The following is a 25,908-nucleotide window of genomic DNA, read 5'->3' as shown; positions in this document are numbered from 1 at the left end:
TATTGGGTAAGAATCACTCTTAGTCACTTGGTTCACTTTCCTAAAGTTTGTGCAGAATCTGTATGAATCACTACCTGCCTTCTGCACTAACACACACGGGGAACTCCACGCACTGTTACTTTCCTCAATTAATCCATTTTCCAACATATACTGGACTTCCTTCTTCATGATTTCCCTTTTCTGTGGATTCACTCGGTATGGCTGTTGCTTCATCGGCTTGGCATCACCTACGTGGACATCATGTTCCACCACGGTACATCTTCTTGGAATGTCCGAAAATAATGGTCTATACTTATGTATCTCATGGATTATATTATCCCTCCTTTCACTGCTCAGATGACTCAGTTTGGTTTCTAGGTTTTCTAACACTGTCGAGTTTTCCAAGTTCTTCTCACACCTGCTGAATTTCTCCTCTCCATCATCTATTACTTGCTCTGCACTTACTACGCCGCAACCCAACTCATTCATCTCCTCGGACATTTCCGTCTCCTCCGCCTCCCTTCCATGATATGGCTTAATCATGTTTACGTGGCACAACTGGTTTCTCTTCTGCCTACCAGGAGTGTTGACGATGTAGTTCAGCTCTCCTACTTTCCTCTCAGTTGTCCATGGACCACAATATCTTGCCTTCAAGGGATCCCCTTGGACAGGTAATAACACCAAAACTCTGTCACCTGGTTTGAATTCTCTCGCCCTCGCCTTCTTGTCATACCACTTCTTCATCTCCTGTTGTGCATTCTTCAGATTCTCTGCGACCAGTTCCCTCGCCTTCATCAATCTACTCTTGAATCCTGACAGTTTTCCTCTTTTCCCATATATCTGCAATACCTCCCACAGTGCCTTCCTGTCTGCCCTGTCATAAGCCTTTTCCAAATCCATAAAGGCCCCCCCCCAAAAAAAAAAAATATCCTTACCTTTTCCTACAGCTTTCTCACAAATCTGCCTTACCACAAAAAATTGATCCGCACAATCACTACCTGTCCTAAACCCACACTGTTCCTCACCTATTACTCCTGTTCTTCTAATCCTCTCAATCAAAACCCTCCCATAAGCCTTTCCAACTACTTGACAAATTGATCCCTCTGAAACTACCACACTCACAATTGTCCCCTTTTTCCTTGTAAAGTGGAACTATACAGGCACTTCTCCAGTCCTCCGGCACTCTGCCCTTTTCTAGGCAAATATTAAACAACCTCACCAGCCAGTCCACCATCACTGTACCTCTCTTTTTTAGACACTCTGCATGACATCCATCTAACGGTGCCTTACTAGCTCTTATCATTCTAATAATTGCTTTCACCTCATTTTCCTTATTTCTCTATTTTCCTCATCCATCACTGTCATTTTCTTAGCGCTTTCCTATGCAACTACCTTTCCCTCCCTATTCTTCACATTTAGCAACTCCCTAAAATACTCCGCCCATCTTCCTCTTATTGACCTCTCTCTATCTGCACCTTTTACTTTTTCTTCTCTACTTTTTTCTCTCCTCTTCCTTTCTTAATTTCCTTCCAAAACATTATTACTTTCAAAATTTTCTATCATACTCTAACCCTATTTAACATCTGCTCTCTTCTTTGCCTCCTTTATCTTACCCACTACTTTCCCCCTCTCTTTTTTTTTTTTTTTTTTTTTACCTCTAATATGATTCTCGTCCTATTTTGCAACCAAACTGTGAGTGCTTGCTTATTCTCTTCTACAACTTTCTTTGCTTCATCATCCCACCACTCACTACCTTTCTATTTCCTCTCATCCTCCTTGTTCCACACACCAACTTTTTCCCACCTTATGACTCACTCCTTGAACCATCCCCATTCCTCCTCCACTTCTAGTTCTACTCTATCTTTCACTCCCTCCCACTCCTCTCTCAGCTTCTTGTACTCCTTTTCTTAACCATTTAAGCATCATCATACCTTCTGTCCTTTTCCTCTTTCTCCATCTATCCTCCACTCTTAACTTACCTTCGAACAAAAAATTATCTGATATTTCCCCAACTCTATCCCCTTAGAATATATACATCCAAAACTCTTCCTACTCTTCTCCTGGTTACCACTATATAGTCCATTAAAGCCCTATCTACCACCCTCTCCATTCACCACCCTCTCCCATGTGTACTTATGCTTGACTTTCTTCCTGAACACTGTATTTGCTATCATCAACTCTCTGGACCAGCTTTTCTCATCCAGGGCTCCCCGGAACCCTAAAGTTCTGTGAGAACAAGTGAGATAAGCTAATGCACTTTTGATTTTTTATCTAATTTCATATACATAATATAAATAAACACGCACGACATATTCTTGGTTATTGTAATAATGTAATATAGACATCATCCTATTTAACTTATTATTATGATGAAAATAAAATGAGAAAGATATGGTATGAATCACAATGGCAAAAGCCGACAAGACTGTGAGAATAAACACCTTGTGAGATCGAAACCTTTATTAGTACTACGTTTCGCTTGTTAAAGCTTTTTCAAGTACAGACATGACACACACTCTGAGCACATATAAGCCAACAGGGAAGGAACTGGGAGAGGTTATCAGGGAGGGGTGGGTGGTAGGTGGAGGGGGAGGAGGGGGACGGGTGGGACTTGGTGGAGACAAAGGAGGACATTTCGGACAGTTTGTTGAAGTGGACTAAGGGGGACATTTCATACATTTATTTAATGCGGGTAACAGATGGATTATAGGAGGGGCGATGTTAAACATGCCTCTGTTCTGCTCAATGGTTTTGAAGCTTTGAATGGCAGCCGCTTCGGGGCATTTTCTCCTCATCCTATCTGGTTCACTAAACAGAAGTTCTGCGTTATCCCAATCCATCAGGTGGTCGTTGGTGTTCCGGTGGATAACACAGGCGTTGGTGGTGATGTTGTTCCGGGAATCGTAGCGATGCTCCCGGATCCGGGTCTTCAGGTCACGGGAAGTCTCGCCAATGTAAACTTTATCACATCCAGCACAGGGTATGCGGTAGACACCAGCGTTTTTTCCCCACATCTCGTCCTGGCTGTCATTCCTTCTTGAAAGCTCTTTGATAGTTCTGCTGGACTGGCCCACTACCTGAATGTTGCAACAATTTAATTACTTCAAATTCCAGGACCAGTATTTTCACCAAAGTTTTGGCATGGCCATGGGCTCTCCTTTGAGCGCTGTCCTTGCCAACCTGTTCATGGAATTTTTAGAAGCAGGGCCTTTCTCAGATATCGTTCCTGGCAACGTAGTATGGCTTCGCTATGTGGATGACATACTATTAATTTCCCCCAGACGGTTTGACATCCCCAAACTCCAAGCGGCTCTGAACGAGGTTGAGTCATCCATCCAGTTCACCTTGGAGGAAGAAATTAACGATTCCCTTCCATTTTTGGATACCCTTATTATCAAACATGATAATTCTTTAAAATTTACAGTCTACAGGAAACCAACCAATAAGGACGATTTGACTCACTTCCTATCCCACCATGACCTCAGTATTATAAAAGGTGTAGTCATAGGTTTCTACCTCAGAGCTCTCAGAATTTGTAGCCCTGAATTCTTAGAGGACGAGTTTAGGCACATAAAGGAGGTTTTTCATAAATTAAAATATCCAGAGTGCATCATCCACCAGTGTAAGAAAAAGGCACTCAAAATAATGGAAGGGCGGGAACCAGCAAAAGATCCAGCTAGGAGGCTTATCCTTCCAGCCAGCAGCGTCACCGCCACCCTCACCCGGACACTTGGGCGTTGCAACATTCAGGTAGTGGGCCAGTCCAGCAGAACTATCAAAGAGCTTTCAAGAAGGAATGACAGCCAGGACGAGATGTGGGGAAAAAAACGCTGGTGTCTACCGCATACCCTGTGCTGGATGTGATAAAGTTTACATTGGCGAGACTTCCCGTGACCTGAAGACCCGGATCCGGGAGCATCGCTACGATTCCCGGAACAACATCACCACCAACGCCTGTGTTATCCACCGGAACACCAACGACCACCTGATGGATTGGGATAACGCAGAACTTCTGTTTAGTGAACCAGATAGGATGAGGAGAAAATGCCTCGAAGCGGCTGCCATTCAAAGCTTCAAAACCATTGAGCAGAACAGAGGCATGTTTAACATCGCCCCTCCTATAATCCATCTGTTACCCGCATTAAATAAATGTATGAAATGTCCCCCTTAGTCCACTTCAACAAACTGTCCGAAATGTCCTCCTTTGTCTCCACCAAGTCCCACCCGTCCCCCTCCTCCCCCTCCACCTACCACCCACCCCTCCCTGATAACCTCTCCCAGTTCCTTCCCTGTTGGCTTATATGTGCTCAGAGTGTGTGTCATGTCTGTACTTGAAAAAGCTTTAACAAGCGAAACGTAGTACTAATAAAGGTTTCGATCTCACAAGGTGTTTATTCTCACAAAGATATGGTATATGTTTTTTTTTTTTGTGCAGGGATTCCTTAAGACATGCAATCTATTATAAAGGTTATGTAAGGGTTAAAAGGTTGAGAAACACTGTTCTAGACACATATTCACCATCAACTCTCCACTACGATTCTTTCCTGGAACTCTACACTTCCCAACCACTCTGTCTATTGATTCATTTCCTACCCTAGCATTAAGATCTCTCAATACCATTACATTGACATTTCTCCCTAAACCCTCCATTCACTCATTTAAATCTATCCAAAAAGCCTCCCTTTCCCCTACACTCTTCTCACTACCAGGTCCATATGCACTTACAAAAACCCACATCTCTCCCAGTTTCATCTTCATCAACATTAACCTTGAAAACTACCTTCAGCTCTACCACATATTTACCTATCTCTTCACTAACTAGTATAGCCACCCCTTCTCTCCCTCATCCTCTCTTTACTACTGACACCCTCCCAACTATATTCTTAACCCATTATGTCCCAGTGTCCTCATTTGAGGACACCGGGTATATTATTGTCATATTCATAAATAAGCGAATAGAATAACTCAAAGATGCATAAAATACAAACTATAATGTTTTTGCAACAACCTCATGTTAAAACTATGTTTCACTGATGCATACAAAAGCATTTAGTTGGGGTCCAATTTCAGGGATAAATTGAGCCACAAATAAGCCAACATTTCATCTTCAATACAGAGTACTACTCTATCGACACCGATATTATAGGTGTTGTCACATGTTTCTAAGACGCTGATTTACCATGTACATAATATATCAGGTAATTATTATTAGTACCCAGCAAGCCAGCAATGTTATAAATTGCCTGTCCTCAAATGAGGACACTGGGACAATATAATAGAAGCATGTGCTACTACAGGTCACAACAGGACAACGATAAAAGAACCTGCAACTCCCTCTGATTATTCATGTTACAACATGCCATGGATGACGGTGCCTGCTACACCCACTAATACGTCATTTGTGCTCGGATCGTCGTAGGCAACACATCTGACTGAATACTGCTTCAAAGGTTGGTGCATTATAATAGTGCAACTATTTAGTTATAGTAGTTATATAGTTACTGTATAATAGTAGTGTCAATGTGCGAGGGATCTGTTTCCCCTCACATGGCCAATACAGGCCAAAATTTAAGAATAAAAAAAATACAGAATAATTTTTTTTATTATGATTATTCTCTTTTATAAACTTATGTATATTATTCTGTTTCATCACAGATGGCGAAGAGACAACGTTCTGCACTCACAGTTGAGAGAAACCTTGAATTATTGTTTGATGAGGATGAAGAGGAAGATGCAGCTGAAAGAGCTGATGTGATTATTGTACCACCGGATGTAGATGAACTGACTGACGAGGAGGATATAGCTGAAGATGAAATGGGTGAGATATCTGTTCAAGATGTGCCTGGTACCTTAGAAGTTCATGTGGATAGAGTGCCGATAGAAGAACATGCTGAAAATAAAGCTAAAGCCACTACATCATCCAGAAAAAAACGCAAATTTTGTGACTCTGAACCCGTATGGAAACACTAGACTCCTGAATATAGGAAGGTCAAAGAGCGTTCTGAACATCATAGGGAATGTTTGCAGAAAATGAAAGATAATCTAGATACTTTATCACCTCTGGAACTGTTTGAGAAACTTATGACTCCCAGCATCTATGAGCACATTGTCAAAGAGACAGTTCGCTATGCAAGTTCATGTAAAAATATGTGTGATTTTACATTCAGTGTTGATGAGTTGAAAACATTCATTGGAATACTACTATATTCTGGATATCACAAAGTTCCTTCTGAGAGAGATTACTGGTCAAGTGAGGAAGATCTCAGGGTCCTAATCATTCAGAGGACAATGTCAAGAAATCATTATCAGCTTGTGAAAAGTCTAATACATTTTTGCAATAATGAAGATACATGACAAAGTTCAAAATTAGGTCTCTATTGTCATTAGCATATTTGAGGAATTCATATCTGTAGATGAAATGATTGAAATACTATGGAGGTAATTCATTGAAGCAGAGGTAAACCCATCAGATTTGGGTACAAATTCTGGGCTGTATGTGGAGCCTCAGGTTACTGCTATAATTTTGACATGTATTGTGGCAAGAGTTCTAGGAATGATGATAATGATGGCCTGCTACTCGGAACAAAGGTTGTTTTGAGAATGTTAGAGGCAGTGAAAGTACCAAATTCTCATTCTGTTTTCTTTGACAACTTTTTCACTGGGTATGATTTGTTAGTTCGTCTTAGGAATCTCGGTTATCAGGCCACAGGCACAGTCAGGGAAAGCAGATTGAGCAAATGTCCTTTACGGCCAACAAATATCATGAAAAAAGAGAAACGAGGCACCTATGATTATATGTTTGACACAAATGAAGAAATTCATTTTGTCAGGTGGTCTGACAACAAGTGTGTGTGTGTTGGAACAAATTATGATACCATTGAACCTGTCAAAAAGGTTAAGAGATGGCAAAGTGATATCAAAGCAAAAGGTGATGTTCCTCAGCCAAATGTTCTGAACAACTACAATGCTTATATGGGAGGTGTAGATCACCATGACTGGTTGACTGGGAAATACGCAACTTCTCTACGAGGAAAGAAGTGGTATTGGCCGCTCTTCACACGTGTATTAGACATGATGATTGTAAATGCGTGGATCATCCATAAATTCCTACATCAAGGAAAGGAACACCTTGACTTAGTAAGCTTCAAAAGAGCAGTATGTGTGCCTTATTTGAAGTTGGGAGATGCAGGCAGAAAACTGGGGAGAAAAAGTAATGCACCAAGCCCATCTACGAAACTCGCTGATGTTCGGTATGACGGAAAGGACCATGTTGTTGCAAAACGGGAACAACAAAGACGGTGCCAAAGGAAACCTTGCTCCAAGAAACCAAGAACATATTGTGCTAAATGCAATGTAACACTCTGTATAGAATGTTTTGCCCCTTATCGCAAAAAGTGAATGCAAAATGATATATTGGCTTTCATGATTCAGTTTATTTGTATTGGGTTACTTTATATCATATTTTTTTTAGAATATCAGATTTATTTTTACAAGTTTTCAGCATCAAACACACAAAAAGAGAAGAATATGTTTTTCTTTATAGTATCCTTTGCTAACAGATTATCACTATACAAAGCTATTATATTATCCCAGTGTCCTCATTTGAGGACAGCTTCTTATAAGCTTACTGCAGGAAATAAAGCATTAAAACCACTATATATTGTCTCTCATAACCCTTCACATTACTTAGATTACAGAAAACCGTGGAAATTCCTGACCAAAAAAACTTGGGATTTAATGGGTTAAACTTAAACTAACCCCTCCCTTTCAACTTTGTTTCACTCAATGATAACACATCCATATTACTCCTCACAAACATACTACCTATCTCTTCCCTTTTACTCTCATCTGTACCACATCCACGCACATTAAAAGACCCAAACCTGTGGGTCCTTGTTGGAAAACTCCCAGACCCTCTTATGCCTTTGATTTTATATATATAGTCCTATCCCTGTCCTTATTTTGTCACCATTTATGACTGAGGTGAGAACACTCAGTGGCAGTATTCTTCTCCCCACCACAGGATTAAGCAGAAAAATAAATGAACATTCAGAGAAGTGGTACAGGACAGTAGTAAGAGAGGGGATAGCATAACAGAGGGACAGTCACAGTATAATAAAGTAGCATTTTTTCTCTATTAATAGAGCTTTCCTCTTTCACAAAATGTGTGGCTGTGATCCATAGGGGCACCCCATATAGACCCTAAAGCAGTGGTTGTCAACCATTTTTTGGCCATGCCCCAACTAATCACCTTAACAATTCTGATGTCCCCCGTGCAGTGATATATAATTTTTATCACTTGGGGAAAAAAAAAAAATCTCTTCAGCTTTAAAAGCATAAAACCTTCATTTAAAACCATTTCAATAGAACAATGCATCAATAAAAAAAGAGGCCCAGACTTTCTCAGTTGCCCTCAATTGCTCCCTTTGAAAACCATATTGCCTGCCTAAAAAAAATGAATTGCCTGCCTGAAAAACCAAATTGCCCACCAGTCAGGCATATGCTCAACATTGAGAAGCACTGCCCTAGAGTATCAGCTGCATGCTGCTGAGTAGCTTTAACATCACAACAGCATGCAGCCAATACCTCAGACTGAGTATTGGCTGCATGTTATTGTGTCTTTTCTGAAAAAGCTCACCACAGAGGAAGCTTTAATGTACCTTGCCCTAACAAAGACTCAAAGAAGGATATGTAATATGCAGAAAAATCAGTTGACAGCTACATTTCATACAAAGCAGATAAAGGCACTATAAGTCGTGGTGTTGTGATATATTTTGGAAATGATATGACCATGAAATTATCTCTCAGGAGGTAATAAAGAACAAATACAATCAAAATTACTACTAGAGAGTACAAATTCTTTTTAGCTTAGATAATAACAAAACCATACCATTCAACCAACATCTTAGATTGTGGTACTCCCTGAGGCAGGCGTAGCTCCTCTTGGGGATCGGTGCCACCTGCGTAGAGCTGATGGCCAGGGTTGATTGCTGCTGGTTGGCCCCCAACTCTTGGGGTTGTGGGGTGGTCCCACGATGTAGACGCTGCAGCTCCAGGACCTGCGGCGCAGCCACCACCCAGCACTTCCAAGTTACCAGAAGAGGCTGGATGACCGCATTGTGAACAGCTGCCCAGGATGTAACACTTCACCCCATACCATACAACACATAATGGAAGACTGCATTATACACAATCATGCACGCAAACAACACAACATACACTCTATAAAGGATTTGTGGGAAAACCCAGTCTTGGCTGTGGCATTCCTTGGGGAGACGGGACTGCTCGGACAGACAGTCTAGGGAAGAAGAAGAACAACAACAACAAACAACCAACGTCTTGGATTTATTCTTCAACAACAAAGAGCAAGTAATCATATGCCATCTGATGTCACTCTTGAGAAGACTTCACCCATTCAACTCCGATGACAAGATTCTTGTCATTTGGTCAAATAAAACAAAAAATCATAATAAAACACCAAAATGTTGATCAAACAGCACCAGAAAAAATTATATGACGTCAGTCCTCGCTTCACGAAGCGAAGCGAGGACTGACGTCATATTATTTTTCTGGTGCTGTTTGATCAACATTTTGGTGTTTTATTATGATTTTTTGTTTTATTTGACCAAATGACAAGTTGAATGGGTTATACTGTAGGTATTGTATTTCCAGGTATTCAACAAACACAGCTGAACATGTCATTATAGTTATATTTACAGGAACAATTACAAGTAACAATGGCAAATACTCCAGACAATTTTGCACAATGCTTAGATAAACAGTTAAAATGTGCAGATATCTATACTAGTCACGCCACTCTCTAGTATTCTCGACGGTTTTCTGTAATTGCAAGAATAGTCATGCACTTATTGGGACACTCAAGACTAATTTATGAACAAGCACATATGCAATTCCACAATAGGTTAATCAAATAATTGCACAACCAAGAGTCAACCAATATTTAGAATTGACAGTATGTGTGTGACAACTCAACCAAACAGGTCTATAACAGTGGATCAATACTTAATTGCTGAATGTACCGCCATAGTTAAATCACTCAAGTCACACTGGAGAGGCCTCTCACCAGCATGTCATAATGCAATACATGAGATCAGCCATTTTATGAGGAAGTGTGAGTGACCATGTGACATTTGAAATAAGTCCTTCATGAAAATACTGAGAAAGCTGTATCATACAGGTCACACTAGAAGTGACTCTCCACTGTGGGCCACCACATGACATCTTAGATCATCATTATTATTATTTTTCTTTTTTCTGAGAAAGGTATATTGCACAAGTCACACTTGCAGTGACTCCCTACTATGGGTCACCATGTGCCACTTGAGATCATTCTTTCTTGAGAAAGCTGCATCATGTGGGTCACACTTGAAAGGCTTCTCTGCAGTGCAGGTCATCACATGTTGCTCGAGATTACCATTTGGTGAGGAAGCTGCATCACACAATTCATGATTGAAAGGCTTCTCTCCAGTGTGGGTTGTCACATGATATTTGATAGCATTCTTTTGTGAAAAATCTGCATTGTACAGGTCACACTTGAAAGGCTTTTTCTCCAATATGGGTCATCACATGATATTTGAGAGCACACTTTCCTGAGAAAGCTGCATCGCACAGGTCACACTTGAAAGGCTTCTCTCCAGTGTGGGTCATCATGTGATGTTTAAGAACACTCTTTCTTGAGAAAGCTGCATCACACAGGTCACATTTGAAAGGCTTCTCTCCAGTATGTGTCATCACATGTCGTTTGAGAGCAGTCTTTCCTGAGAAAGCTGAATCACATAGTTCACATTTGAAAGGCTTCTCTCCGGTGTGGGCCATCATGTGACACTTAAGACCACCCTTTCTTGAGAAAGCTGCATTGCACAGGTCACACTTGAAGGGCTTCTCTCCAGTGTGGGTCATCATGTGTTGTTTGAGAGAACTCTTTTGTGAGAAAGTTCTATCACACAGGCCACACTGGAAAGGCTTCTCTTGAGTGTGGGTCATCATATGTCGTTTAAGATCATTCTTATGTAAGAAAGCTTTATCACACAGGTCACATTGGAAAGGCTTCTCTCCGGTGTGGGACATCACATGATATTTGAGAGCACACTTTCCTGAGAAAGCTGCATCGCACAGGTCACACTTGAAAGGCTTCTCTCCAGTGTGGGTCATCACATGATATTTGAGAGCACTCTTTCCTGAGAAAGCAGCATCACACAGGTCACACTCGAAAGGCTTCTCTCCACTGTGGGTCATCACATGATATTTGAGAGTATTCTTTCCTGAGAAAGCTGCATTGCACTGGTCACATTTGAAAGGCTTCTCTCCAGTGTGGGTAGTCATGTGAGATCTAAGAATACCCTTTCTTGAGAAAGCTGAATCACACAGGTCACACTTGAAAGGCTTCTCTCCAGTGTGGGTCATTATGTGGCATTTAAGAGCACTCTTTCCTGAAAAAGCTGCATCGCACAGGTCACACTTGAAAGGCTTCTCTCCAGTGTGGGTCATCATGTGATATTTAAGAGCATTCTGTTGTGTGAAAGATGCATTGCATATGTCACACTTGAAAGGCTTCTCTCCAGTGTGGATCATCACATGATATTTGAGAGTACACTTTTCTGAGAAAGCTGTATCACAGAGGTCACACTTGAAAGGCTTCTCTCCAGTGTGGGTCATCATGTGTCGTTTGAGATAATTCTTTCGTGAGAAAGATGCATCACACTGGTCACACTTAAAAGGCTTCTCTGCAGTGTGGGTCCTCATGTGTCGTTCCAGAGCACTCTTTCCTGAGGAAGTTACATTACAAAGGTCACTTTTGAAAGGTGTCTCTCCAGTGTGGGTCATCATATGATATTTAAGATGACTTGGAGGATATGATGAATATGCAGAATCTTCACATGACCTTTCCAAAGAAATGTTGATATTTACCCCTTGACCTGATAGAAAATAGATAAGTTTGACATCTAACTTTTTGAGAGTATGTAATGGGAATAACACGAGCGTATACAAATATAGTAAGACAATATCCAAAATACAGTAGGGGAAGAGAAGCAATAACTCCGATTAAAGAAGCCTAATGGAAGAAGAAATGGAAGGTTAAGTAAATACTAAAACTTATGAGGTTGTGCAGAAAAAAAGACTGTAACAGTCCAAATTAATCAGGAAAATAAGTGACAGAATGAATAATTCGAAGGGATAGAGGATACCACAGAAGGAGATTGGTGTAAAATGTAGAATATGTTAGCATAGTTGGAAATAAGAAATCTTTGTTATAAATCAACATTTGAGAGATTTGTGTATACATTGTGACGAATGTGGATAGGAGGTAAAGGGAACACGGGCTGAGGAATAAAAGTATTTCCCTCAGCCCGTGTTCCCTTTACCTCCTATCCACATTTGAGAGATTCATGAGGATGATACTTATTTCTACACCAAATTACTTGTTTCCCAATTTGTGATGACCACCCCCTCTTCTCTAGTCTTAGGGTTGGTGGGAAAACAAGTAAAATTCCACAGAAATACCATCAGAAGTTTAAAAGTTAAGTTGTTGATTTTTGACATACAAGTACTTGTGTAAGAGGTAAGATTAAAGATGGATGATTGAACAAATTTTAAAGTGATGGAATACATACACTGGAGAAAACAGACAGGTAAAATGAAAATCAATAGAGAAATAAAAAGCCACAGGAGTGGATGAATAAACATTACAGAGAGAGAAGCCACGAAATTATAATAATAATGATAAAGTCAGAGTATGATGAAGGATACAATGGCACAGATAACTGGAAATAAGAAATCTTGGTATAATTTCTCACATAGGTATACATCCACCCAATAATCAAGGATGTCAGAAGTCAATGTTTATGATTCTTGTGAATCCTTAACTGGTTTCTATTTGTCAGGGAATACCTTTGCCCCTTCCCCTATGCCCATACGATTGGCAAGTAAATGAGTGAATTTTGTCAGAAATAGCACCATAAGTCCACAAACAAATCTAAAATGTTAATGTCCCTCAACTTCAATTGAGAAAAAAACAATCTAGTCAAACAAACCTTACCTGTCTCTTCCTATACCTAGGTTAGGTTAGACTTAACCCCCCCCCCCACCTCTGGTTTGACCAACTACTAAAACTAGGAGCGCGGTAGGAGTAGCTTGTTGAGTTTTGGTTATTTAGTCAAAAGTCACTTAAAATGAATTACAATTATTTCTTCAAAATCAATTTGAACCCACAACAATTTTACTCATAAATTATGAAGGCAACAAAGACTATTTTTTGGTTAGGTATGTAGAATAATGCTATTTACAGGACATTCCATTATAAAGTAAATTACTTATGTTTTTTTAAGACAATGGTTCCTCATGTGAGACATTTCACTTCACATTTTTGATGGATTTAAGTCCTAAATAATGTATGATACTCCTGTAATCTGCAAACTTAGCATGCATTAAAGAGAATTTGCCGAGAATATAGTAACTTAAGAAACCTATTACCTAATTTGTGATTTTGTATGTATGTTCATTGAATAAGCATTTTGACAAGACTGCATTCTGCCTACCAAATTAGCAGTGCCCATGTGCAATCAGAATTAACATCAAACTAGGCAACATCAAGTAATGAACAAATAAGAAAAATAACTTCTATCACAGAATGAATACATGTACACGATTGACGAATGTCCATAATAACACTTGCTTAGTGTCTACATGTCTGTTTTCCTTCCAAATTCTATGCTATCTCTGTCTGGATCACTGATGTCTCAGGAATCTCAAAGATTCTTCCAAGTCCTATGTAACTGCTCATACTATAAATAACTTGTTTGTATTCAATTGATGAGTAATAATATCATCACCACTACACCGTGAATTGGGATATTAGGGAGTGAATTTCTTAATTTATTTTTTTCGTATCGAGGAAGACGAAGTGGCAGTCTGCCAAGAAGAACGTAAACAAACAGAGTACACACAATTTCTGCACAAGTGGGCGTTTGCAATTCTCATTTTTTAAATGATACCGACACTTTTTACCTATTTTCAAACTCATTATATACATGATACGTGCATTCACCCAGCATAGATAAAGGAATTTGTGTTACTAGGTGACTTTAATTTGCCCACAATTTCTTGGTAAGATAATCTCCAGCTAGGTATCTCACAATTTAGATTCTTTTCTCAGTAATTTAAATAATCTGGTTCCATCAATAAAATTCACCATTGAAACTGAAATAGATAATAAGCTACCATTTTTAGATATTTTACTACACAGAAGCGGAAGATATTTTAAGTATGATGTATTTAGGAAAAACACCAATAATTTATCGTACGTTCATTATTACTCTGCTCACAGTGAAAAAACTAAGCTTTCTGTCTTTAGTTCAATGTTCCTCAGAGCATACAGAATTTGCAGCCCTGAATTTCTGAATAACGAGTTGAGCAAGATATACAGCATTGCATCAGACTTAAAATATCCAAAGCATTTGATAGACAATTCACACACTATGGCCATAAAAATTTACTATAAAACTCCACAAGAGAAAAATAATTATTGTAATAAGAACTTGCTAGTGCTTCCTTTTCATGAGAGTATGGCAGGACTACCAAAAATACTTAAGGAATTCAACATAAATGTAGTCTTTAAAAACAATAGCACAGTTAAAAATATTCTAATTAAAAATTCTCCACATAACACTGAAGATTGTGTATACACAATTCCTTGCCTGCATTGTCAAAAATTTTACATTGGACAAACTGGCAAGGACTTACAAACAAGGATAAACCAACATAAATACAGTGTGAGAAGTGGTCAAGTGTCTAGTGGGATTTTTGTTCATGTGAGGGACCAAGATCATTTGATTGACTGGAAGAATGCTAGTAAAATAACTTCTTGTAATTTCTTTATTGAAAGGAACATAATTGAATCAAGCCACATAAAGCAAACTTTTGACCAAAATATCAACCTAAGCCTAGGTATGTACAGGCTTGATAACTTTATTTCAAAGAAAATCGTTACATGTTTTCCTGTTCGGACATTTGGTCCATCTGTGACCTGAGGACTGTTGGCAATTTTTTCAGGCTTGCGTGATACTTTTTCCCGTGTTCCCTAATTTTGTCTTTACTTCTGTATATATACTGTCTGTATCTCATTTTCTGTATTCCCTTGATGATGTCTTAAATAGACGAAAACGTTCGGACTACGTTTCTTATTTACCAGTGGTTTTTTCTGCAAATCATATTCACGTGTCTTTTGTGAAATACTGCAAAACATATATATATATATATATATATATATATATATATATATATATATATATATATATATATATATATATATATACACACACACACACACACACACACCCATATATATATATATATATATATATATATATATATATATATATATATATATATATGTATATATATATATATATATATACAGTATATATATATATATGTATATATATATATATGTGTGTATATACATATATATATATGTGTGTATATATACATATATATATGTGTATATATAATATATATATACATATATATATATATATATATATATATATATATATATATACATATATCCATGGTTAAAGTCCGTTCCTCGTACCCTTTACAAAAAATCGCACTAAAGTATGGAATAAATTCAAACTGGCCAGATAGACTCATGGTAGACATTCTCATTACACAACACAAAAACTTTTCCATTCTAATGAAGCAAATGCAACGCTAAGATCAGCTGTCTTAAAAGCTTAAATTGAATATGAGGAAAATCTTATTCAGAATCGTGCTACTAAACCTAAGTCATTTCACTCCTACATTATGAATAGAAAACATGACAGACCTAGAGTTGGCTCCCTGATGGTGAGTGGTGAACTATCTGACGACCCCACCACTATGGCTAATGTATTTGTTGAAGCTTTTTCCTCTGTTTTTGTTGTCGAGTCATCTTTGAACCTTTTTCCCCATCAGGAGTGTCACGGCAAGTTCTCTTCCGTGCAGTTTCACCCAACAGACATTGAGTCTCATCGCAAATCTCTTGGTGTTGATAATGCCAAGGGACCCGACAATCTTCATCCTCGTCTTCTAGAGGAATGCGCACCAGAATTGGCCTATCCCTTATCCATCATCTTCGATAATTCTATGACATCAGGCTCCTTGCCCCAATCTTGGAAAATGTCCCACGTTTGTCCTATTTATAAGAAAGGTTCTCGTAGTGACCCCCCTAAACTATCGGCCTATTAGTCTAAATCCTGTTCCCTGTAAGACAATGTAACGTATTATCTGTAAATATCTCTTTGGATTCATTGAAGACCATCCGTTATTTGATGAATCTCAATTTGGTTTTAGACCAAACCGTTCCGTCACCGATCAACATGTGCTCACGCACGACTACATTACTTACTGGTATGACCAAGGTCAAGTGTACGGCCTTTGACCGTGTACATCGTCAGACTTTTATTGATAAGCTAGTAGCCATTGGCATTTCGGGTAACCTAATGCAATGGATCACTAGTTTTCTTCTCGGCCGATCAATGAAAGTCTCAATAAATGGTCATGTCAGTTACTCTAAGCCAGTTTTAAGTGGAGTTCACCAAGGCTCAGTTCTGGGGCCAGTGTTATTCCTAATTCACATTAATTATACCTGCTCTCAGATTCAGTGCAACTACAAAATATTTGCTGACGATTTTAAGTTATATTATCATTCATCAGCATTATCATCTGACTGTACTCAATCTCTTCCAGGCATGCAGAATGATATAGACTTGTTGGCTGCTACTGCTGCTTCTTGGTGGTTGAGTTTTTCCGCCTGTAAAAATGTCCACCTCCGCTTTGCTAGACAGCGCTGTGCCCAGGCTGACGATCTCATCACTCCTATCTACACTCTTAATGGCAGTCCTATCACACAGAGCTTCTCTCATAAGGATTTAGATATTATAGTTGATAGGAAATTGAAGTTTCAACAACATATAAGAATCATAGCTGCCAAAGCTGGAGGTATTGCCACTAATCTCTTGAAATCTACTGTCACCCGCTCGGCTAAATTCATGTCTTCTCTTTTCATCTCCGATGTTCGACCTATCTTGGACTTTGCTTCTCCCATATGGAATATAGGGTACTTGGGCCAAAGCAATCTATTGGAGCCCGTACAACGCAAGTGGACAAAAGAGGGTACAGGTTAACTGATCTTCCCTACATTGATAGGCTGTCTTCACTGGGCTTGTTCTCTGTGAAAGGCAGGTTGTTGCGACACGATCTCATATACTGTTACCGCATCTTTCATGATCTTTCCATCATCTCTCCTAATGCCATCTTCACCTTATCTCCTGATGTTGGCACTAGAGGCCATAGGTTTAAGATACAAATGCAACATTCTCATTTGGAGGTTCGAAGGCGATTCTTTTCTTGTCGAATTATCCAGAAGTGGAATTCATTGCCCCCAAATATTGTTGATGCCCCTAGCCTCCCTGTGTTCAAGTCCAGATTGAAATCCTTTTTAGGTGAAGAATTATTCTCATTCTAATCTCTTATCGAAGTGACGTACTCAAATTGTGTCATTTGAGATCATTCCTTGTGTACGTCCTATGGATGTGATGTAATCTAGATGACATCTATTTCAGTTGGGGGGAGCAGCCTCGTGATGGCCGCTTGTCCTCTTAGACTCCTACTTATTGTCCATTTCTTTTATTCTGTTAAAAATCTTTAGTGTAATCACCACGGAAAGATGCGCTCAACCAGTCATTTCATAACTAATGAAATAGTAGCACTGCCCGTATCACCTGACTGGAGCTTCTGTCTTGAACGCTTGGGCCTGTCCCTCTCTGATCCAGACTTGCTGGATCTAGGGTGACATGGCCCTACCAGGTGAGTTATGCCGTCTGTTTTTTGGTATGAATGTGGTGAATATGGTGCGAGTATAGGTATCCAGTTGGTACCCCTTGCCTGGGGTGCAGTTGGCACCCCTTGCACTGTGTAAAAGAGGGTGAACGGGTGTTGGCCGATGCGTATGGGCAGTGTGTGTGTTAGTGCTGGGCAAATACCGCTAATCTCAGTACCGGAATTACCGGTAAACAACAATGCCGTTACCGGAATTACCGGTATTTTACCGGTAAAAGACTCGTGAGGTAGTAGTCGCCTTTATGACTTTAAACAAATTTCATCCTACTATGGTGTGTAGTCACAACCCCATTGCATATTCTGTATATTGAAATAAAGTAAAAATTTCGATAGCCAGTTCTATTTTGTTTACGATATTGTGTTTATGGAGATATCTGGCAACTCTTCCCACCAATCGGAAGCAAGCTATGATTCTAAACACTAAACACATGATATTGAATTTTATAGATATCAGTGCGTTATCAAAGTTAAAAGTAGAAGCATGCCGCCTATCCACAGCATCCAGCCTCCCAGTTTAACTGTCTCTATTGAAAAATAAATGTTTTTGTCCTTTAATAAGCTATATGTCTGGTTCTATTTTAATATTATATGGTTGTTATGTCATTGTAAAGGGAAAAAGTCATACTTTAATTGGTGCTACTATAGTATGCTATCTACCTCGCAAGTGAGTGAATGGAGGGTGTCTGAGGGTGGGTGTGGTGTATAAACTTTTGTCCGCCTTTGCATGCATGGGTTCATGTTTGTTGGGTGCATGTGGGAGTGGGAGTTTTGTTAATACACACACATACACATATAATGAGCTTTGACTAATTTGTAATAAATGTTTTCTTAAAAACTAACCTAAACTGACTAATTTGTGGTAGATGTTTTCCTAAAAACTGTTTTTAATGCTCCCTTGTTTTAATACTTATTTCATACAAATTAGCCCAGCACGTGATCCAAAGACCAAGGTGAATACTCAAGGATATATTAGATTTCATTGTCAGCATGTTTTTTATTTATTTCCTCAATTATCTTTTCATACAAATTAGTTCATATTCTTATTTAGAAACAGAAGCATATTGGCATTTTCATCACTAAGCATATATATATATATATATATATATATATATATATATATATATATATATACATATATATAAATATATATATATATAAATATATATATACATATACATATACATATATACATATATACAGTACATATATATATACATATATATATATATATATATATATATGTATAGACATATATACATATATATACATATATATATATATATATATATATATACATATATGGGTCTTCGTTTGGCGACACGCGGAATTTTTCGATGAAACTTTCATAATTAATATAGTTTCATATGCTGATCACAGAAATAACAACATTAATTCTACTGAGAAATTAACAAAAGTGTAAAAAAAAAACGGTTTTAAAATTACCGAGACCTTAGCGATACATACTTGCTTAATGGTAAAAGTTTACCGGTAAAATTAGCGGGACACTGGGCCTGCCGCCTGTCAGTACCATCACTCAGTACCACCAAGCTGAGACGTGCTTACTGCTCTCTCAGTGTTTTGGCATAGCTTATCGTTTAACGGAGCCTTAACGGTAGCAGAATTTTTGCCGGTAAGCTACCGTCAAGGTTGTTACCGATAAAACCCGTTACTACCGGTAGCTACCCACCACTACCGTCAGTGCCGTCACTCAGTACCACCAAGCCGAGACGCGCTTACCGCTCTCCGAGTGTTATGGTATAGCTTACCGGTTAACGGAGCCTTAACGGTAGTAGAATTTTTGCCGGTAAGCTACCGTTAAGGTTGTTACCGGTAAAACCTGTAACTTTACCGGTAGCTGCCCACCACTAGTGTGTGTCGAGTGAACGAGGGAAGGGAAAGGAGTTCATGAGAAAAATGCAGTGGAAGAAAAATATGGGGTACAATTAGTTAAGGTAGGATTGATAAGAGTTACGATCGAGTGAAAGAGAAACTAGCTGGAAAAGTCTTCGTTATCGGGATCGACCAAGAAGTAGGGAATAACGAGGATAAAGTGATACATCGCCCCGCATCAACAATGTTAACTAAATTAGCTTACTTCACAAACTAAAGAAAGTAGCCCACTAACCATAGACATCCATAATGCCAGTCTATTTTATCTATCTATTTATTTATTCATTTTTGTATTTCACCCCTTTACTTACCATTTACAAGATTTTTTTTTTGTTGGGTAGGGATTTTTTACATATGGCTGGCCACTCTTCTGAGAAGTTGTTACAGATTTGAAGGTCTGGTCTGATTGAGTCCACTTGCAGATTGTTTTCCTGTTGTTGTTTTTTTCCAATTTCATAATTGATAAAACTCGTTCTTTGGGAGCTTTGCTGCATGGAACAGAGAAAATATAAGCATTCACTTTCTTCATATTTGTGAGACCTCAGATTTACTGAACAACTTGAGATAACATTCCTCACTGGTTATCTATTATCTCAGGAGTATTGATAATTGCCTCCACAACCCCATACTCATCATATAATTCGTCCATATCAATATTGTCAATGTTACAGACCCTGGCTGCATCACAGAATTCTTCAAAATGTATGGCATCTGTTAGGCTCAATTTTGACACATTGTTATCAGATATTTCATACCTGTCATTTAAATACTTTATGGCTCTTTCGTAGCAAACAATTAAGTCTGTTTTACATTTCTTAAACTCATCTAGTGGAAGCTGGCTAAGTTTGGTGTTTACTGCAAAAGCAGAAAAAAAAAAGCCATTCACTCTTCTTCCAAGTTTGCCTTTTAGTTCAAAGATTAGCTTGAATACTGATTTTGAACTAAAAGGCAAACATTTGTTTTCTTGGCTTTGCACACCAAACTTAGCCAGCTTCCACTAGATGAGTGTAAGAAATGTATCTCATACTTCATTGTTTGCTATGAAAGAGCCATAAAGTATCTAAATGACAGGTATGAGGTCTGAAAACAGCTTTGATAACAATGTGTCAAAATTGAGCCTAACAAATTCCATACATTTTGGAGAATTCTGTGATGTAGTCAAGGCCTGTAACATTGACAATATTGATATAGATGAATTATATGAAGGGCATAGGATTGTGGAGGCAATTATCAATAATCCTGAGATGATAGGTAGCCACAATGAGGCACGTTATCTCATAGGGTGGAAAAAAGAATAAACTGCCATTATGGACATGGGCTAAATGGTAAGTAGGCTACTTCCTTTAGTTTGTGGAGTCAGTTCATTTTGTTAGCATATATGTTGTTATGTTAGGAGCACAACTTGATATCAGTTCTTTATTTACAATGTATACATGTATCATGTAGCCTATGTATATAACATAGTGCGTTAAAAAATATCCTTCTTTATATCATATATTTGACAAATCAACACATTTAAGTATAGTTTGTATATTTTATACAACTTTTTTCTATTCTGATTCCTCAATAAACTCGTGTAAATTAAGTTAGAGGTAAATGTAAAAAAAAAAAAAAAAAAAAACAACTTTGTTTACATTCTTGTTGGAGGGCACCACTTGTCTCCCTCTGGACGAAAATACAATTTAAGAAATTAACTTCCTAATCTCTCAATTTACTGTGCACTGATTATGATTTTGTGACAAGTAATACTTTCTTTATATGCACTCCACAAGCGCACTTCACACTAACTGAATGAATTGTTTTATAGTATGAGCACTTACGGTACATAGTACAGACTTGAAAGTATGTTTGAGATTCGTGGGACATCAGTGAGATCCAGAAGTGACATAGAATTTGGAATGACAACAGTCATGCAGGTACTAAGCTAGTGTTATGGGAACTCATCCATCGTGAACATGTGTTCATTGTGTGGCAGAGGTTATTTTCCTTATCATTGATGTAGCCTGGTTTGATGTTAGTTCTGATCATGCATGGACTGTCAATTTGATAGGCAGAATGTAGTCTTGTCAAAATATTTATTAATTGTGTGTATTCTTGTATGATAGGTATGCAACAACCATAGATACAAAAGCACAAATTAAGTATTACATATCTCAGGTTACTATATTCTCGGATAGTTTATTTTAATGCAAAGTTTGTGGGTTACAGGAGTATCGTACATTATTTGGGACTGGCCATAGGAATATATCAAATGCATGCAGTGAAATATCTCACAAGAGGAACTCTTGCCTCAAAAATTATAAGTAAATAATTTACTTCATATTAGATGGTTCCAGAAATAGTGTCATTCACCATAACCAAACCAAAAATTAGTCTTACTTGTATGTTGTCTTTATGATTTATGAGTAAGGTTGCTGGTTGCACAAATAATTTCTCATTGAAAATTAATTGTAATTGATTTTAAATGAATGAATAACGAGCTACTCCCACAATATGACTTGTTTTAGTAGTTGATGGAACTCGGGGGGGGGGGGGGGTAGGTGAGTGTAGCTATAGTAGGTACGTGGAAATCTGTGGGCAACACCACCATCACATATGTAATGTTTACACTGCCATCTTTCGCGGTCCGTTCGAATAGGTATGCCTCAGTTTGAATGCTTGTTGCCATGGCAACATGATAGGTGTTAGTAATAATAGTATAAAAGGAAGGTCCTGCATTGTTTTTGACATGCTCAGGTTGTTTGTTGACCCATAAAACCTTCACATGCCAAGTTGCATGTCAATTGGGCTAGGGGTTTAGATTTTACTGATAATCATCTCTAAATTGACAACTTAATAGTTGCCATGACAAAGCAAATTTGGTATGATGGAGATGTTCCACATACTTTTTGGTATGCTCAGGTGATGTGTTGACCCATAAAACCCAGGTGTTTCAAATTTCAATAAAATTGGACCAGTGGTTTAGAGTTTACGTGCATTTCTGTACCAAAATCTTTACAAATTACCTTTTGTCATGGTAAAGTCTAACCAAAAATTCGGGTTAAAAAGATTATTAAAAAAAATTGTATCTCCCTTATTTTTCAAGCTATTTAAAAAATCTAAAAAGTATTTTGTTTCTAATTGCCTTTCATATGCAACAAGAATTTAAGGGATAACAATTTTTTGAAAATTTTGTACCTGTACCTAGCTATAGGTAGGGATAGGTATAGTTTGGCTGACTAAATTCTCCTGATGGACATAAATCTTTTATAGTTTTGTTTATGGTCTTCTGGTGTAACTTCTGCCAAAATTCCCTTGTTCACTCATCAATTCTGTGTATGTAGGGGTGTAGTTGAAAGTGTTCCCTGACAAATTGAAACCAGTAAAAGAATCAAACAAACATTGATTTTTGATATCCTTGATTATATCCAGTTATCATACATTATTTGGGACCGTTATGTCCTTTGCTATGCTCAGATTTTTTCTTATTATTACTTATTTATTTTTTTATTCATCCATTCCTGTGGGTATTATTTTCATGTTAATTTTCATTTTACCAGTCACTTAGATAATTAAATCTTGTATTGATATATGGGGCAAAAATATTCAAGCAAAATAAGTGTAACTCATTTGAATTGGCTGTTTTCACATAACAATAACTCAATAAGCTACTCTGACCAAGTGCCTAGTTTTAGTATTTGATGGAAGGGAGGGGTGAAGCTAACATATTGTGGGTGTAGGTAGGGACATGTTAGGATAATTGACTAGAATTAATTTACTTTTCACACAAGGATGTCAAAAAATATATATTTTTATGGATCATGTCAAGATTAGTGAATCCGATCACAAGAAGATTATTGGGTTTGTTATTCTTTACACGAGTATAATTGGGTTCACTGTTCTTAACATAAACACTTTGGTACCTTGGTACACAATATTTCAATAACTGATTAAATTTCAAAGTTTCTGTTCACTAGTTAACCTTTATGAATCCTCAGTGGTTTAATAGTAATTTTCATGTGTTACAATTTCTGTATTCAGATCCAGGAAGTCTCAAGGTTAGGTTAGGTATATGGCTCAGAGGTTATCAGGGTTCTGTAATGCAATCACCTTGCAGTATCCCTTCAATAACTAGTTTTAACAGAATTTTTTTATGGAAATTGAAACATTGTGTTACCATATTTAATGTTTTTATTCATCAGTATAAATTTAGCATATTTTGTCTAAGGTTTGCTTTTCTTTCCATGAAGACATTTGGGTTGGCCATTCTCTACATGAGGATCTTTGGGTTCACTTTTCTTGACATGGAGATAATTGGGTTTACTATTCTTGACTACCTCCCTTAGAAGGGGGAAAAAGCCTTGGTATAGGTATATGTATGTATGTACTATTCTTGACATGGAGATGTTGGGTTTGCTAATTTTGACATGATTCATATCTATAGGCTTCTCTAGTGGTATTTCTGCAGAATGTTGCTTGTTTTCCTACCAACTTAGAGGTTAGATTAGGGTAGGGGGTCACTGAAAAAATGGAAAACATGTCATCTGCTGTAGAAATAGATCAGATACCCATGATTAAAATATCCTTGATGTGTGTAGTGGTCCTGTGCAAATTTGTTTTTATAAATATTTCATATTTCTGACTGTGCTGTCATATCCTACATTATACACCAACCTCATTTACTCGTGTCCTACATCTCTTTGCAGTATTTATTCAGCCACTCATTTTTCCTAGTATTTCCTGATTAATGTTTACTGTTGCAGTCTCTGTTCTTTCTGCACAACCTCATAATTTTTAGTATGTATTCAAACTTCCATTTCTTTCTTCTCCCCTAGTGCATTTTGGTTAATGCCCCACTGTATTTGTATAGGCTTGTGTCACTCCTAATACATGCTCTCAAAAAGTTAGATGTAGATGTCAGACTTATTATATATTCTATTTCAGGTCAAGGAATAGATATATTTCCTTGGGAAAAGTATTGGATGATACCTTATAATCAATATATAGTAAGGAGAATCTTGTGTGGCATCTGCGACACTCAAATCTTACAATCTATCTTAGATATCACATGATGACCCCCATTGGAGAGAAATCTTACGAAAGTGACCTGTGTGATGCAGCTTTCTCAGGAAAGAGTGTTCTTGAATGACACGTGATGACCCACACTGGTAAGAAGCCTTTTAAGTGTGACCTGTGTGTAGCAGCTTTCTCAGGAAAGAGTGCTCTCAAATATCATGTAATGACTCACACTGGAGAAAATCCTTTCAAGTGTGACCTTTGCAATGCAGCTTTCCCAGTTAAGGGTTCTCTTAAACGACATGTGATGACCCACACTGGCAAGAAATCTTTCAAGTGTGACCTTTGTGATGCAGCTTTCATACGAAAGTATGATCTCAAACAACACATGATGACCCCCATTGGAGAGAAGCCTTTCAAGTGCAACTTGTGCGATGCAGCTTTCTCACAAAATAATGTTCTCAAATATCATGTGATGACTCACACAGGAGAGAAGCCTTTTAAGTGTGGCCTGTGTGATGCAGCTTTCTCACAAAAGAATGCTCTCAAATATTATGTGACAACCCACACTGAAGAGAAGCCTTTCAAGTGTAGTCTATGCAATGCAGTTTTCTCAGGAAAGGGTGTTCTTAAATATTATGTGATGACCCACACTGGAGAGAAGCCTTTCAAATGTGACCAGTGCGATACAGCTTTCTCATGAAAGAGTCTTCTCAAACATCATTCGATGTCCCACACTGGAGAGAAGCCTTTCAAGTGTGACCTGTGCAATGCAGCTTTCTCAAGAAAGGGAGTTCTCAAATATCATATGATGACCCACACTGGAGAGAAGCCATACAAGTGTGACCTGTGTGAAGCAGCTCTTTCAACAAAGAGTGCTCTCAAGTATCACGTAATGACCCACACTGGAGAGAAGCCTTTCAAGTGTGACCTTTGCAATGCAGCTTTCATACGAAAGTGTGATCTTAAACAACACATGATGACCCACGCAGCAGAAAACCCTTTCAAGTGTGACCTATGCGATGCAGTTCTCTCAGGAAAGAGTGCTCTCAAATATCACGTGATGACCCACACTGGAGAGGGGCCTTTCAAATGTGAACTATGCGATGCAGCTTTCCCAAGAAAGACTTCTTTCCAACATCACAT

At 38.1% G+C, this 25,908-nt stretch overlaps 2 protein-coding genes across 2 annotated transcripts; one reads left to right on the top strand and one right to left on the bottom strand.

Annotated features, from left to right (window-relative positions):
* Positions 1-5,293: 5,293 nt before the first annotated feature.
* On the top strand, positions 5,294-6,428 carry LOC143030594 (uncharacterized). The gene is made up of 2 exons (XM_076193757.1): positions 5,294-5,429; positions 5,635-6,428. The coding sequence occupies exon 2, from the start codon at positions 5,635-5,637 to the stop codon at positions 5,947-5,949; it is 315 nt and encodes a 104-aa protein (XP_076049872.1). The 5' UTR covers positions 5,294-5,429; the 3' UTR covers positions 5,950-6,428.
* Positions 6,429-10,155: 3,727 nt separating this feature from the next.
* Positions 10,156-14,125, bottom strand: LOC143031073 (uncharacterized). The gene is made up of 2 exons (XM_076194471.1): positions 13,838-14,125; positions 10,156-11,915 (listed from the first exon to the last, which is right to left on the bottom strand). Exon 2 carries the CDS (start codon positions 11,824-11,826, stop codon positions 10,528-10,530), a length of 1,299 nt encoding a protein of 432 aa, XP_076050586.1. The 5' UTR covers positions 11,827-11,915; positions 13,838-14,125; the 3' UTR covers positions 10,156-10,527.
* Positions 14,126-25,908: the final 11,783 nt, after the last annotated feature.

This window comes from Oratosquilla oratoria, chromosome 12 (genome assembly GCF_046742065.1).
Source record: "Oratosquilla oratoria isolate Oo_2021 chromosome 12, ASM4674206v1, whole genome shotgun sequence".
NCBI classification, from domain to species: Eukaryota; Metazoa; Arthropoda; class Malacostraca; order Stomatopoda; family Squillidae; genus Oratosquilla; species Oratosquilla oratoria.
The sequence above is the reverse complement of the archived record's forward strand: the minus strand, read 5'-3'. Positions and strand labels throughout refer to the sequence as shown.

What these genes read in the sequence shown, in the direction of transcription:
- LOC143030594 (XM_076193757.1), top strand. Translation starts at nt 5,635, where the DNA reads ATGGCGAAGAGACAACGTTCTGCACTCACAGTTGAGAGAAACCTTGAA.
- LOC143031073 (XM_076194471.1), bottom strand. Translation starts at nt 11,826, where the DNA reads ATGATGACCCACACTGGAGAGACACCTTTCAAAAGTGACCTTTGTAAT.